The sequence below is a fragment of the Bubalus kerabau genome, chromosome 15 (assembly GCF_029407905.1).
Source record: "Bubalus kerabau isolate K-KA32 ecotype Philippines breed swamp buffalo chromosome 15, PCC_UOA_SB_1v2, whole genome shotgun sequence".
NCBI classification, from domain to species: Eukaryota; Metazoa; Chordata; class Mammalia; order Artiodactyla; family Bovidae; genus Bubalus; species Bubalus kerabau.
The window spans coordinates 82,515,073-82,531,845 of record NC_073638.1 but is presented as its reverse complement, the minus strand read 5'-3'; the positions used below and the strand labels follow the sequence as shown (position 1 = coordinate 82,531,845).

Genomic DNA, 16,773 nt, shown 5'->3' with positions numbered 1-16,773 from the left:
TTTGTATATAGTATGAGCTAGAGATTCGACTTTGCTGTTTTGTATGTGGATATCCAATTGACTCAGCACCATGTAAGGAAGAGATTGTTCTCTATTAAATACTCTTGGCACTGATCAAAAATCAACTGGCCATAAATATATAGGTTTATTTTTGAACTCTCCATTCTATTTCATTGATCTATATGCCTATTCTTATGCCAGTCTCCACACTGTTTTGATTGCTGTAGCTTTGTACTAAGTTTTGAAATTAGTAAGTGCGAGTCTTTCAACTTTTTTTTTCTAGATTATTTTGGCTATTCTTGGTCCCTTGAATTTCCATATGAATTTTAGCTTCTCCATTCCTGCCAATAAGCCAGTTTGAATTATGATAAGGATTGAGTTAAATCTGTAGATTCTAATTGGAGAGTATTGTCATTTTAAAAATAGTAAAACTTCTTACCCATGAACAGGGTACATCTTTCAGTTAATGTAGATGTTTTATTTTGTTCAACAGTATGTTGCCATTTTCAGAGATTAAATTCTGGACTTCTTTGTTAAATTTATTCCTATGTATTTTATTCTTTTTTCACACGACCTTAATTTGTTTTCTTAACTGCATTTTTGGATTGGGCATTGCAAATGTATGTAAATACAATTGATTTCTAACAACTTTATTGAGATATTCATAAACCATACATCTCACTTATTTAAAGTGTGTGATTCAATGATAGAAGTAAATTGATTTTTGTATATCCTATATCTTATTAACTTACTGAATTCTTTCATTCTAACAGTTTTGGGTGGATTTCTTCAAAACACAGGATCATATTACCTATGAAGAGAGATGGTTTTATTTCCTTTTTTAAAAATCTGGATTCATTCTCCCCACCCCAACCCTCACCTCCATCAGCACTCCTCAGCCTCACTGCTAATATCACTGGAAAGAAACTCCAGTACCACAAAAGTTGTGAGAGCAGACATCCTTTTCTCTTTCCTTTCCTTTCCTTTCCTTTCATCTTCTCTTTCCTTCCTCTTTTCTAGGGGAAAATCATTTAATTTTTCATCAATAACTATTATGTTAGCCACGAGTTTTTCATTGAGGTCCTTTATTGGATTGGGGAAATTTCCTTCTATTCCTAATTTGTTGAATGTTTTTATAAAGAAAGTGTGTTGCATTTTTCTCAAATGTTTCTTTCTGCATCTATTGATGTATATTATGTCAGTAATAATGTCCCCTTATTCTTATTCTTAATTTCAGTCATTTCAGTCTTCTCTCCTTTTTTCGTCAGTTTTGCTAAGTTTATCAATTTTGTTGATCTTTCCAAGGAACCAACTTTTAGTTTGTGTATTTTTCTCTATCAGTTTTCTGTTCTCTATTTAATTTTCATTCTATATTTGTTTATTTTGCTTGCTTTAGCTTTTGCTCATCTTTTCCCCTTAAATGTCTTTAGGTGGAAGTTTAAGTTATTGATTTCAGATTATTCTTCTTTTATAGAATTGGTGTTGACACCTGTAAATTTCCCTCAAAGTACTGTTTTAGCTGTATCCCATAAACTTTATTATATTGTGCCTTCAATTTTTTTCATCTCATATTTTCTAATTTTTCTTGTGATTTCTCTTTGATTCATTGATTAAGGAGTATATTAATTCCACCTATCTGTTAATTTCCAAAATTCCTTTCAGTTCATGATGTATAATTTCGTTTCATTGTGGTTAGAGAACACTAACCAGTTTCAGTCTTTCCACGTCTGCTGATGCTCATCGTCTGGCCTGTCGTCTGTTCTGGAGAATGTTCCATGCGCACATGGGAATAATTTATATTCTGCTGCTGCTGAACACAGTGCTTTACAGACGTCTGTTAGGATACACTGGTTTCTATTGCTCAACTCTATTTCCCGTTAGTCTTCTGCCTACTTGTTCTATTACTGAAAGTGAGGTATTAAAGTCTCCAGTGATTATTGTCAAATTGTCCAGCTCTCACTTCGCTTTTGTCAGTTTTTGCTCCCTATATTCTGGGTCTCTGTTGTCAGAGAGATATATATATAGTAGTTGTTATGTCTTCTTGATGGATGGGCCCTTCTTTCATTGTAAAATGTCCGTCTTTATCGCTAGTTTTTTTTGTTTTGTGTTAAATCTATTGTCTGATATTATTATAGTCCCTCCAGATTTCTCTTGAGGTGCTGTTCATTTTCTTCATTTTTTTTTTTGTCCTATTCTTTGGATTTCACAATCCCTTTTGACCTATTTTCAAGTTCACTAATTCTTTCTTTATCCAGTTCAAATCCACTCTTGATCCTCTCCAGTGAGTTTTCTAGTTATTTTACTTAAAACTTCACTAATTCCATTAGATTCTTTCTATAATTTCTATTGAAATTCTGTAGATCTGTAGATAGTATGACATTATTATCATAGCCTCTTTCATTTCTTTAAGCATGGTTTCCTATGGTTCTTTGAATATACAAAACAATGACTACTTTGAAGTCTTTGTTAAGTCTGACATCTCTCCCTCTCACAGGCAGTTTCTGTTGCCTATTTTTTATCTTGTGTATGAGTCACACTTTGCTATTTCTTTAAAAGTTACCTAATTGCTGAAATCAGACACTCCACTCCACATAACATATTGCAGCAACTCCAGATACTACTCTCTTCCCTCTGTCTCTAAGGCTTGTTATTGCTGTTTGTCTGTTTTTATTATTAACTTTCATTGGCATATGTTGATTTACAGTGTTCTGTTAGCTTCTGCTGTACAGCAAAGTGAATCAGTTATACACATACATATATTCACTCTTTTTTAGATTCTTTTCCCACACAGGTCATCACAGAGTGTTGAACAGTCCCCTGTGTTACACAGTATGTTCTTATCAGTTACTGTCTTATGCGCAGTAGCGCGTATACGTCAGTCCCAGTCTCCCAGTTCATCCCTCACACCCCCCAGGTCTCTAACCTTTGTTCTCAGCGTGCTGTCTGTCAGCTGCAAGAGCCACAGGCGTGCAGCTCAATTCCTGTCAGTGGTTGGGTCAGCAGTTCAGTCTGTCAAGTAAATAAAAATGAAGCAAGTGTCTAAGACTTACTAATGCATATGGAATAATCCTGCTTTGAGACTCCAGGATATACACCTAAGCTAGCTTTGCATTCTCCAATGCATGCTAATAATCCAAGTCAATCACAGAGGATAAAAGCCGAACCATGACCCCATGAAACTCATCACAACTCCTTGCCATTTCCTTGACAAGATGTAAGCAGGAAGCTTAGAAGGACAACTCTGAATGGCTTTCATTCTAAGAGGTTAATGGAGATGATCAAGTAGTAATACCTCCTTGTTGCTCTCTGATTGAGGCAAGAACCCCTCCTTTTTCTCTGCCTTTGGAGTAGGCCCAGGTTTGCCAGAATATAGCAGAATGAGGATGAAAGTTGGAGAGAATACGCCCAGGGCTGTCATTATATTTTTTCTGGTAAGAATCACAAATGTTAACCGTGTTCCCTTTACATCACTGCAAGTGATCCAAGCAGAATCAAAATCCAACACAATATAATGTAAAGAGATTTCCCTGATCAATCAATTCCAATTTGGGAAATCTATATTACTGAGCATGTAATACATGTATACAAAGATAGGCAAAAAGATATTCAGTGAAGCATTATTTGAAAGGGAAATACTTGTCCATCAGCAAGAGAAAAATGTACATCAATACAAAAAAGATCAAATAAATTTGAAGTGAAAGTGAAGTCGCTCACTGACTCTTTGTGACCCCACGGACTGTAGCCTACTAGGCTCCTCTGTCCATGGGATTTTCCAGGCAAGAATACTGGAGTGGGTTACCATTTCCTTCTCCAGGAGATCTTCCCGACCCAGGGATCGAACCTGGGTCTCCCACATTGTAGGCAGACGCTTTACCGTCTGAGCCACCAGGGTACCATATGATAAAATACTGTGCATAGGGATTGATATGGGCAGATATATTGTAAATTATATTGTTAAGTTTCAAAGCAAGACACACAGAAGAAAGAGGTGAAGGAAGGACAAAGGGAGAAAGGAAGAAGAAAAGAAAAGAAAGCAGAAAAGAGGAAGGGAAGGCGGAATATGGAAGAAAGCTGTATGCAGAGGTGCCTTTCTTTAGGCCGCATAAACACATAGGAAAGTTTCTAGATGAAATACTTAACAATGGATTTTTTTATCCTGTGAAAAATTGAAATGGGTTTGAGGGTAGAGAGGAAAAAGGGAAGATTTTGATATTCTATTAGCTTCTGTGTTCTTTTAATTTTCTGCTCATTGAAAAGTAACTGAGTGCCCATCTTTGGTTCTGCTTTTACCCTCTGTGACTGGCCTCAATTCTTAGCATGCGTTGGAGGCACTAAGTGAATCTAAGTGCCATCTTCCCTTTACTGAGCCCATCTTTGGGTGAAATGTTCCCTTGGTGTCTCCAGTTTTCTTGAAGAGATCTCTAGTCTTTCTCATTCTATCGTTTTCCTCTATTTCTTTGCACTGTTCACTTAAGAAGGCTCTCATATCTCTCCCTGCATTCTCTGAAGCTCTGCATTCAGTTGAGTCTATCGCGCCCTTTCTCCTTTACCTTTCACTTCTCTTCCTTTCTCAGCTATTTGTAAGGTCTCCTCAGACAACCACTTTGTCTTCTTGCATTTCTTTTTCTTTTTGATGGTTTTAGTCAGTCACTGGAAGGACTGATGCTGAGGCTGAAACTCCAATACTTTAGCCACCTGATGCAAAGAGCTGACTCACTGGAAAAGACCCCGATGCTGGGAAAGATTGAAGGCAGGAGAAGGGGGCGACAGAGGATGAGATGGTTGGATGGCATCACCGACTCAATGGACATACTCTGAGTAAACTCCAGGAGATAGTAAAAGAACAGGGAAGCCTGGCATGCTGTAGCCCATGGGGTCACAAAGAGTCAGACGCAATTTAACAACTGAACAACAACAAGTATTGTCAGACGTCCGTGGTGGTCCAGGAGCTAGCACTCAAGGCTCCCAATGCAGAGGGCCAGAGTTCAATTCCTGGTTGGGGAGCTAGATGCTACATGCAACTACCGAAGATCCCACATGCCAACTAAGACCCAGTGCAGCCAAATAAATAAAATACTTAAAACAAACAAACAAAAAAAGTAACGAAATAGGAAATAAAGAACATTGGTATCACACAGAACTGAGTTGGAAATTCACTCCACCATTTACAGTGTGACCTGGGGTGAGTGGCCTCTCCGGTTCAGTTCTATCACGGTTACAGTAGAGACAATGGAGCAGCCGTCTGGGACACTGTATCATTAAATGAGATGAGGTATGAAGAGGTTTCTATCATAGTCTCTGGGAAAAGCTGGCACTCAAAAAAAATGTTCCCTTCTGGCTAGATCACTGTGTGCTGAACTGTTAAGAGCACCTTCTCGTATCACGGACACTAAAACACAAATGCTACTACTAATAACGAAACTTAATAGTTACTGAGCTCCCCTCAGGTGCCACTCTCCCGTGTGTTTCACAGGTATCCTCTCGTTTAGACCCCTATGAGATAGATAGCATTATTATCCCAATATTAAGGAGAAGGACAGAGACACAACTTATCACCAAGTTTTTTTTTTTTTCCTTTTGGCCATGGGATCTTAGTGACCCAACCAGGGGTTGAACCCAGGCCCAGAAGTGAGAGCCTAGAGTCCTATCCACTGGACCCACAGGGAATTCCCAAAGACCAAGTTTCTAAGACTCCAAAGTTATCATTCTTAACAACTATGCTTTGCTCATTGACATTTTAAAAGACTTTGATATATTAGTAAATTGATTTATCAATTCAAGCTGGATTTTGAAAAGGCAGAGGAACCAGAGATCAAATTGCCAACATCCACTGGATCATCGAAAAAGCAAGAGACTTCCAGAAAAACATCTACTTCTGCTTTATTGACTATGTCAAAGCCTTTGACTGTGTGGGTCACAACAAATTGTGGAAAATTCTTCAAGAGAAGCGAATACCAGACCACTTGACCTGCCTCTTGAGAAATGTGTTTGCAGGTCAAGAAGCAACAGTTAGAGCTGGACATGGAACAACAGACTGGTTCCAAATAGGGAAAGAAGTACCTCAAGGCTGTATATTGTCATCCTGCTTATTTAACTTATACGCAGAGCACATCATGAGAAACGCTGGGCTGGAAGAAGCACAAGCTGGAATCAAGATTGCTGGGAGAAATATCAATAACCTCAGATATGCAGATGACACCACGCTTATGGCAGAAAGTGAAGAAGAACTAAAGATCCTCTTAATGAAAGTGAAAGAGGAGAGTGAAAAAGTTGGCTTAAAGCTCAACATTCAGAAAACGAAGATCATGGCATCTAGTCCCATCACTTCATGGGAAATGGATGGGGAAACAGTGTCAGACTTTATTTTTCTGGGCTCCAAAATCACTGCAGATGGTGACTGCAGTCATGAAATTAAAAGACGCTTACTCCATGGAAGGAAAGTTATGACCAACCTAGATAGCATATTCAAAAGCAGAGACATTACGTTGTCAACAAAGATCCGTCTAGTCAAGGCTATGGTTTTTCCAGTGGTCATGTATGGATGTGAGAGCTGGACTGTGAAGAAAGCTGAGCGCCGAAGAATTGATGCTTTTGAACTGTGGTGTTGGAGAAGACTCTTGAGAGTTCCTTGGACTGCAAGGAGATCCAACCAGTCTATCCTAAAGGAGATCAGTCCTGGGTGTTCATTGGAAGGGCTGATGCTGAAGCTGAAACTCCAGTACTTTGGCCACCTCATGTGAAGAGTTGATTCATTGGAAAAGACCCTGATGCTGGGAGGGATTGGGGGCAGGAGGAGAAGGGGACGACAGAGGATGAGGTTGCTGGATGGCATCACCGACTCGATGGATGTGAATTTGGGTGAACTCCAGGAGTTGGTGATGGACAGGGAGGCCTGGCGTGCTGCGATTCATGGGGTCACAAAGAGTCGGACACGACTGAGCAATTGAACTAAACTGAGCCACAGGTAAGTGACTGGGAGGGGAAGATGAGACAGACAGTGAAGATAAATTGAGTCTCTAGAGCACACTTCCTCAAATTTTACCGCACTTAAGAATTAACCAGGGAGACTGCTTAAATTCTTGATTCCCAAGCTCTACCACCAAAAATTCTGATTAAATAGGGTAGAGCCTGATTTGGGGTAGAGCCAAAGAACACTGCATTTTTATCAAGCAATCCCATCACCACCACCCCCCAAAGGCTTCCCGAGGTGATGAGCACAGCTTTAAATATCTAGAGGCCACAGGGTGCGGCGAGATGGAGGTGACGGGGCTGTCGGCGTCCACAGTGAACATGTTCATCAGCAGCTCTCTCAACAGCTTTCGCTCCCAGAAGTGGTACAGTCGCAGCCTCACTGTAGCTGAGTTCAAGTGTAAACTACAGCTTGTTGTGGGCAGCCCTGCTTCTTGCATGGAGTTGGAGCTGTACGGACCTGACAACAAGGTCTACTGCAAGCTGGGTCAGGATGATGGGCTGCTGGGCTGCTACCCCGTAGACGACGGCTGTTGCATCCATGTCACTGACCACAGCGGTGCCCGCCTTGGGGAGTATGAGGACATGTCCAAGGTGGAGAAATACAAGATCTCACAAGAAGCCTATGAACAGAGGCAGGACTCAATCCGCTCCTGCCTGAAGCACAACAAGCTAGGTCGATTCAATGAAGAAGAGCGGGCCCAACAAGAGGCTGAAAACTCCCAGCACCTTATCGAGGAGGAGGCCCAGGCCAGCACCATCCCTGTGGGCAGCCGCTGTGAGGTGCAGGCACCTGGGCAGCCCCCTCGCAGGGGTGCCGTCATGTATGTAGGACTGACAGATTTCATACCTGGCTACTGGATTGGCGTCCGCTATGATGAACCACTAGGGAAAAATGATGGCAGCGTGAATGGGAAATGCTACTTTGAATGCCAGGCCAAGTACGACGCCTTCGTCAAGCCATCAGTCGTGACAGTGGGGGACTTTCCTGAAGAGGACTACAGTTTGGATGAGATGTAATGGCCAAGGAAGGGCAGCCCCCTGCTCCAGCTAACTCGCCTACTCATTGCCCTTCCCTGTATGTGCCCATGGACCTCTCCCCGTGAGCCTGTTTTTATTTTATTGACTACCCTCTCCATTGACTTTTGAGACACATGTATTAAATTTGCTGAAAACTTGGGGAAAAAATATATAGAAACTCTGAAATTATCGGCAAAACACTGTGTGTGTGTGTGTGCGCGTGCATGCACTTTTCTGGAGAAAGTTCATCGCTATCATCAGATTCTCGTGGAGTCATGCAATTCAAGATGGCTAGGACCTGTCTTGAGGAGCACAAAAAGAATTAGGGAAGCTTCACTCAGGCGTTAAGTCAGAGGGGCAAGGGCAACATTTAAAAAAAAAAAAAGAACAAAAACCGTCAAACTCTTAGAAACCCAACAAAACCAAGGACAAGCGAAGTCAAAGTCAGTGAGGTGGAGGAGACTGAGGATGAACTGAAATCATCTTCACCTGTGAATCTGGATGTTAGCAGCTTGCGTTTATTAGCCCCAGGACCGTGGTGGGTGGATGTGTGGCTTCGGGGGGTCAGGGGGACATCCGCTACAGGGGACAGTAACGGGAGGGAAGGTCAGTGCGTTTGCCTCAGCGGAGACCCCAAGGTTGTGGAGAGGGGGAAGAAAAGGTGGTTGCCTGCTGGGTTTTACAGTCTGCAGTTCGGCTGCTGCAAGAAGCTAGTCTCCCCGGAGCAGCAGGTGTTGGGGGCACACCTGAGGCAGCTCGGCCGTGAAGGGGCAGGAATGACGGAAGAGGCCGCCGTCCCCGACCCTCCGACACCATCCGTCACGGCGCACAGCAGGGCCAGCCAGAGGCTGTGAGGGGAGACTTCAGCAAGGAGGCCTCCTGGAGCCCTGCTGAGAGCGGGGTCGCAGAGGGAGCCGGAGTTCCAGCCCGCACTCGAGAAGATGCTCAGAGACACCGGCTCGGTTACAAGAGGGAGCATCGTTTCCACACCCTGTTCGTGGCCCTTGGCGGCCTGGGAAATGACTATCACAAGTTGTTATCATAAACGGTTTGGCTGCTGGGAATCTGGGGGAGAAGGGAAACACGTAGACGTGTGGCTGAGTCCCTTTGCTGTCCACTGAAACTATCGCAGCGTGGTTAATCGGTTATGCTCCAGTATAGAATAAAAAGTTTAAAAAAAAGTTTACCTCCTGGATCAAATCCTCATTAACTAAATTCCCCTGAAAACAAACTTCTCATTCCATTTGTGATATCACAGCAGTTTCATAGCTTATTTCCCTACTTCCAGTCTTTTGCACTAGAGCTCAAGGGATAGTCTTTAATTGTTCCCCTAATAGAGATTTTTTAAGCTTTAGAACCCTGTTTTTAAATGAAATTTATTAAATTGGAAGCCGCATTTAATAAAAGATAGAAGCAGAATGTTCTTATTAAAATGCATCGGTGACCGATGTCCCCTCTGTTGGGCACCACTCTGCCATGCCTATAGCTACTCTGCAGGTGACACCACAGAACCATAGGTGTCCCGGGTGGTTTGAAACCCACTGGCCCGCTTCCAGCAGCAAAAGTACTTATAACCCAAGCATTACAGCTGTGCCTCCAGCCCCCTTCCTAGTACCATTTCCTGATACCCTCTCTGCACCCCTGTGCTGCAAATACCTAGAAAAATTAGCTCCCAAATGGATTTTCACTATTTGTCAAAACTTCTGATTACAAGGAGTTTCAAACATACATAAAACCCCAATCAAATATTACAATAAACTTCCATCTACGCATAACCCAGTTTTAATGGTTATCAACTCACAGCCAATCTTGTTTTGTTTCTACCTCCCTATCATAGCAATTAAACAACATCCACTCTTACCCCACACGACTTGGAAGTAAATTTCCTCCTCACGTTCCCTTCACTAGAACTTCATGACATCGCTCGGTTTGACAAGGAATTAATTACAACCAACAATGCCAGTGTCACATCTAAAAAATAATCCCTTAGTAAAAATCAAGTATCTAGAGTTCAAATAACACTAGATTTGAACTAGTGTTCCAGTTTCCTCATAAAATGTTTTCATATCACGATCAAAATAAGTTTCATGCATTGTGATTGATGTGTTTTAATCTAGAGATTATTATCTTTCAGTCTACAGTATGCATGCTTCCATCTTTTTCCTTCTTGCAATTAACTTATTTAAAAAATTAGGTTGTTTTGTGATTTTTACCCTATTTTGCTAATTGCATCCCCATGGTGTAGTTTTAACATTTCCCACATCCTCTGTATTTCCTATAAAATAGTAATCAGATAAAGACGGAGAAGGCAATGGCACCCCACTCCAGTACTCTTGCCTGGAAAATCCCATGGATGGAGGAGCCTGGTAGGCTGCATTCCATGGAGTCGCCAAGAGTCAGACACCACTGAGCGACTTCACTTCCACTTTTCACTTTCATGCATTGGAGAAGGAAACGGTAACCCACTCCAGTGTTCTTGCCTGGAGAATCGCAGGGATGGGGGAGCCTGGTGGGCTGCCGTCTATGGGGTCGCAGAGTCGGACACGACTGAAGTGACTTAGCAGCAGCATGTAAAGAGGATTGATTTGACTTTGGTTCTGAAAAACCACTTTTAATGCTATCTGATTCTCCTTTTGTGACGTTAGCAACGGCTGATCCTCAATGCTCAAGATCTGTTTATTCAGGATTGCAAAAGGGCAATATCTCAATCACTCCGTTTGTTAGATGAAATGTTTTTATAAAATAAACTTCTCCTCACCTACGAAGATGCCCACACCTCAATACTTGTGCACGTTATTCTGTCAGCCGGCATGACACATCTCCTCCAACTGACGGAATGCTAGCTGTCCTTTCAGACCGACCTAAACATCGCCTCAGTGAAGGCTTGCCTCCCTGCCAGCAGAGTTCACCCTTCTTCTAATGCTGGAAACATATCATTATAACACTTATCTCACTGACTCACAGATTTAATGCCTCTATCCCTGGGACTCAAAACAGAAACAGCCTTTGGCCCTAGCATCTGAGTATTTATTGAACAAATATGTGCAGGGTTTCACTTTAGAAAAGTCATTATATAGGTGACATTATATAAAATGCAAGTTACATAGCAACTCGCCATGAGATAACCATCACTAGAATAGGGGGAGCCTGGTGGGCTGCCGTCTATGAGGTCGCACAGAGTCGGACACGACTGAAGCGACTTAGCAGCAGCAGCAGCAGAATAAGAGCAGAATTCAAGACACATTACAAGTAAAGGTGGAGTAGAGCTGAGATATCAAGTGTCCACCATCAAACTTTAACCTGACCGCGGGGAGACCTTGGGGCCTACCTTTTAAAAAATACAAAGAAGATATGGTGAGAATCAGGTTGAACCGGGTTTCTTCCTGGGAATTCCATCAGCAACAAGTCAGAAGCCAGCTAAATCTGAACCGTGGTGGTACATCAGTATTTAAAAATGGAAAGTAGGTCCTGAAAGAGGACAAGAAGAACTAGAGAATTCATTTCCTAGAATGCTGGTGATGAAACTAGAGAACTTTCTGGCTGGTGAGCAATTTTTTTTTTTTAAAGAAGCTGCATGGTTTCCTAAGGCAAAGAGTAATAACGAGCCTCAGAGAGTAGGCTTTGCCTTGATGTTTCATTTTTGGATTTATTTTTTCCTTCTGATCTTCTATGCTATTTATTTGAGTCTTGCTCTGGGGTTTGGAAACACGGAGGGTACAGACTCAATTTTCTTTTTTTTTTTTTTTTTTTTTTAATTTCATTTCATTTCAACTGTTCTTCCTTTGATGTAAAATTAAGGTTCCAAATCCTGAAGGACTCCAGGAGTCAGCAGTTCAGTCAGCAAGGTATAAAAATATTCTGTCCTGAACTTCTTGTCTTTAAATCAGGTTGACCAATCTACACACAAGACAGCAAATAATTTTTATTTAAATTTTAACTTTGCTTTGTTGGAGATTTCTTGGCCCTGATCTCCGCCCCTTCTTCCACGTCATTGGCTGTTCTTGTTCTGAACACACTCTGTCCCAGAACTGTCCTAGAGGAAGGCTCCTCACTGCCCCTGACCTGTATTATAGAGAAGACTCCTCACTGCCCCTGAACTGTATTATAGAGAAGACTCTTCACCTCCCCTGACCTGTATTATAGAGAATACTCCTCACCGCCCCTGAACTGTATTATAGAGAAAAAAGAGGAATGCTCTTCTCCCCTCCCTGTATCCCCTTACCTGGAAGCTGAGATTGTTCTATCAGAGGAAGGGCCAGATCTGAAACCCCATCTGCTTCTTGCCTTCTTCCTTCTCTACTTGTTTTGAGGTGAAAATCTCTATTTTTTTAGTGGTTATTCTAGCTAATACATGTTTCACAAAAGTCGTAGTTACTCATTACCCTCATTCTCCTCCTGAATATGAAAACATGGAAATTAGTTTCTGGTATCCCCAAGTTATGTTCTATTGTCCAGTACTTTAATCTTGTCCATATATCCCTTCCACAAACTATATATATATTTTTACAGTTAATGGTAACTTACCAACGTTATTCACCACTGTGTTCCTTTTGGCCTTTAATTTTCCACATAAGATCATTTTCCTCTGCCTCCTGAATCCTGTATTATTACCACCTGTGCAAACTCTGCTTTTGTCTGAAAACATTTCTAATTAGCCCTCTTAAAAAATAAAAAGTTTTAATAAGTGTCAGCTTCCATGATAACCATTCTTTTGTTAATAGGATGCAGTGTAAGAACTCCAGTGTTTTCCGGCATTCACTGTTGACGTTAGCAAGTCACCCAGCTGGGCTGCTTTCTAATGTCTATCTGCATTTTACCTCTAGCTGCTCAAGAGAGAATTTCACCTCAGTCTCTAGATATGAGTTGCTTTATATCTTGCTTGGAATTCACTGGGATTCCGTGCTTTTCATCAACCCTGAAAATGTACCAACGGTTACCTCCTTGGATATCACCTCGTCTCCTCCAGATACCACACTAGATCTTATTCTTGTCTGCTTCTCAACTTTGTCGCCGTTTCCCGTGCTTCCTTTCCGTCTCTTTGGACAGCGTTCTGTATAATTTCTTGAGATCTTCCAATTCAGTAGAACCCCAATTGCTCCAATCAACTTAATCTTCATTTTTATTTCAAATTTGTCACTTCTCCTGTAGAACGACTTTTTCCCAAAAACATCTGCTGGGTTGTCTTTTGTCATTTTTTACCGTCAGACTTTAGTTCATGAATCAAAAAGTTTTCTTTGGCCCCTTGTCCACTCATGGTGTCTTATTTCTTATGCATCTTATAATTTTTAAGCAGGGCCGTTCGTGTGTTTTGGGAGTTTATATACAGGATCTGAGGCCTTCAAGGGATTGCATCTGCTTCTGGAAATCACCTGAAGGCACAAGCAACTCTAAGAGAGTGGTGGGGGGTGAAGAGGGGGGGCGGTCCAGAAAAGAACCAGATATAGGTTTTGGACATAAAAGAAGCCATTTCAGGCCTAAGCCATTTGGTGACCCACGCCTGGCCACTATGCTTACCCGTGAACAGGCCACAATAATAAAGATCTAAAAGGAACAGACAAACAAATTGTTATTCTCAAGAGAAGTAACAATAACAAAAGTAATACATCCGTTGTAGAGACTTCCCAGTTCTAATAGCCTGAAGCTCTTTCTTGAGCTGTTTTTCAGAATTTAGCCCTCCTCCCCTTTCAGGGCACTCAGCTACCAGAGCAACTGGAACCCAAAGGATGATGAAGTTGACTTTAACTGGCTTCAATCAACTAAAGCTTGGACTCTGTCAATCCTAGCCCCAATCCTAGGAATCCTCATGCTCAAACTCCTTCATGAAGATGTACCCTTAGCTTAAAACTTCCCCAATTTTGCTGTTCAGAGAGACACTACTTTGGGAAAGATCTCTGGTGTTCTCCTCCCTTACTGGAAGAGTTTCCTTCTGATCTTTGACTTTGCTGTGTCTTTTGGCTGGGCTCCCACCAAGAGGCAAGACCAGTTTTAGGGTAATACCATCAAGGTTGAGACAAATTCAGTTCCTTGCTGCCTTCTATATCTTGTTCACCTTTACACTGAGGGTATCCGTTTTACCTGGAGTCAGCTTCTAGATGCACTTCCTGTTTCCCATACCCTCCACTGTTATTGTTCCCAGGTGGTTCTAGGGGTAAAGAGTCTGTCTGCCAATGCAGGAGTCAAAGGAGATGCATGAGACATGGGTCTGACCCCTGGATCGGGAAGATCCCCTGGAGTAGGAAATGGCAACCCACTCCAGGAGTCGCGCCTGGAAAATTTCATGGACAGAGTCTGGTGGTCTACAGTCCATAGTATCACAAAGAGTCAGACATGACTGACTGAGCACAATACAATATTTTGTCCATAGTAACTAAAATGGGTACTAAAACCTGCTGAGCTTGGCAAAAGCTAGCTCTAGTTGTCGCGTACTTCCTACAGTTTTCCCTGCATTTTGAAGATCTATGAATTTCTTACTTTTGTGCTTATTCAGCAATGTTTATAATTATTTTTTTTAACAAATACATTTTATCCAGCATCTTGTTTTTGCTGAAAGTCTTTCCAGAGTATCCAATCCACAATGCCAAAAAACAGAAGCCTGAATTAGTTATACACGAATTAGAAGTTATACACTTCTCCAGCTATACACGGAGAAGGCAATGGCACCCTACTCCAGTACTCTTGCCTGAAAAAATCCCATGGACGGAGGAGCCTGGTGGGCTGCAGTCCATGGGGTCGCTAAGAGTCGGACACGACTGAGCAACTTCACTTTCACTTTTCACTTTCATGCACTGGAGAAGGAAATGGCAACCCACTCCAGCGTTCTTGCCTGGAGAACCCCAGGGACGGGGGAGCCTCGTGGGCTGCCGTCTATGGGGTCGCACAGAGTCAGACACGACAGAAGCGACTTAGCAGCATCCACACTACATTCTCCTGACCCTTGAGTCTGAAAAGAGTGGGCTGTAAAAAGGCCCAGAGTGCCAAGTTTGCAAAACGTCAGTGCTAACTTTAAGATGGAGCAAAGGACTGAAATGAAGACCAGAGCAGTGGGGTGCCCAGCACATTACCACGAATCTCTCGTATTTCTGTCTCGAGCACAAATGCCTATGGCATTCAAACTACTGCCCATTAACACGAGAAATACCTGGGGAGAGACAGCAAGATAGTAACCCTTCTGTATCCTAAATAAAACTGGAAGCTGTCTTTTCAAACAGTAGATAGACACATATTCGGTGAGAAGCCTGGCATTGTGCCTCAGCTAAGGAGCTAGTTGCCACACGCTCACACTATTGGTGGCTCCTGCAACTCCACGGACACGCGCGAGGCTCTTGACTCAACCCACTCGTGGGTAGTGGGCCCTGATCGTTTCTAGAGACCAGGAGTCCAGTCTTTCACCGCCATCGCCTGGGTTAAATTCTCTGTGGAAGTAAGATTCTGCGAGTCACGTGGTGCAGCCAAAAACACTTTGCTCCTACAATGCTTTTTCTATTTTCTTTAGATAGGTTGTCCTTGGGAGTGATTTTCTTTGGATAGGTTGTCCTTGGGAGTGATTTAAATCTCCAGACACATCTCCCTGGTTTTGGCCAATGGGGCCACTTGCTCCCCAGTTGGGATACTCTATTTGTAGCCAAAAATGACACTTTTGTTAAAATTTGTTAGGGAATTCTCTACTGCTCTGGAGGGCCCCATATCAAGGGAGAAGTTCATCTCCCATCCACAGAGATGGCATGATTTTGCAAAAGATGTTTCTCCTACCTACATGCCTGTCACCGGTATCTTAAATTCTAGTCAATTCATCCCTTTGAGACAAACGTTTCCTCAATGAACTCTTTCTGTGTGGCTGTCACCACACCCACCATGAAACTAGTATTACCGCCAGTGGAGCTGAGCCCGTCATCCTGGCTTCTATCATAGTCTGAGGCTCAAATCTTAAGCAAGTCTTCAGATCAGTGTCTCAAGTTGCAATTAACTCACCACAGGTATTTGAATAACCTAGGTTACTTAAGATTTCAGGATTCCTGAGTCCCACCTATTGAAGCAATTTTTGGAAAAGCAGCATGGAAATCTGCATTTTTAACAAGCTTCCCAGGTAATTCCTGTGTACTTGCTCCAATCTGTAAGACTAGGTGTAGGTGGTCTACAACTATCTATGAAAATACCAAGATGAATCTTTACTATCCAGTACTTCAGAAATAAACAGTGAAAAATAATGGTCTAGAATAACTGGTTCTTAGCTCTTCCTGGCAGAGAAGGCAATGGCACCCCACTCCAGGACTCTTGCCCGGAAAATCCCAGGGACGGGGGAGCCTGGTGGGCTGCCGTCTATGGGGTCGCACAGAGTCGGACACGACTGAAGCGACTTAGCAGCAGCAGCAGCAGCAGCAGCAGCTCTTCCTGCGTGAGCTATTTCTAATTTGTAACAAACTGCATTAGTTCAGGAAGAAACCAGTGGCCAAGTGAGGTCACAGGTCTGAGCTCAGTCACAAAGTATGTCACAGTGAGACTCACTGCAGCTACTTCACAAACATGCTCACAAAAAAAGCATCACTGAGGCAGAAGAGTGCCTGGGCATAACCTATTACCACCTCTGCTGGGAGTGGGGAATAAAAACTCAGGCTGTAAAGATCAGGGAATAAGTTGGCAAATCTTGACAAAATACACAGGATTCCTAAAGCTCGTGTCGAGAGACACCAAGAGGCTTCAAAAGTGTTACTAAATCAGTACCAAGAAACAAGATATATGGACTCTGTAGATCCTTCTTTTTAACACCTTGTTTTAGTTAAGGGCGGA

At 42.4% G+C, this 16,773-nt stretch overlaps 1 protein-coding gene across 1 annotated transcript; it reads left to right on the top strand.

The window, feature by feature from the left end:
* Window positions 1–7,241: 7,241 nt before the first annotated feature.
* Window positions 7,242–8,530, top strand: LOC129628575 (tubulin-folding cofactor B-like). The gene has a single exon (XM_055548034.1). It carries the CDS (start codon window positions 7,255–7,257, stop codon window positions 7,987–7,989), a length of 735 nt encoding a protein of 244 aa, XP_055404009.1. The 5' UTR covers window positions 7,242–7,254; the 3' UTR covers window positions 7,990–8,530.
* The last annotated feature ends 8,243 nt before the right edge of the window (window positions 8,531–16,773 follow it).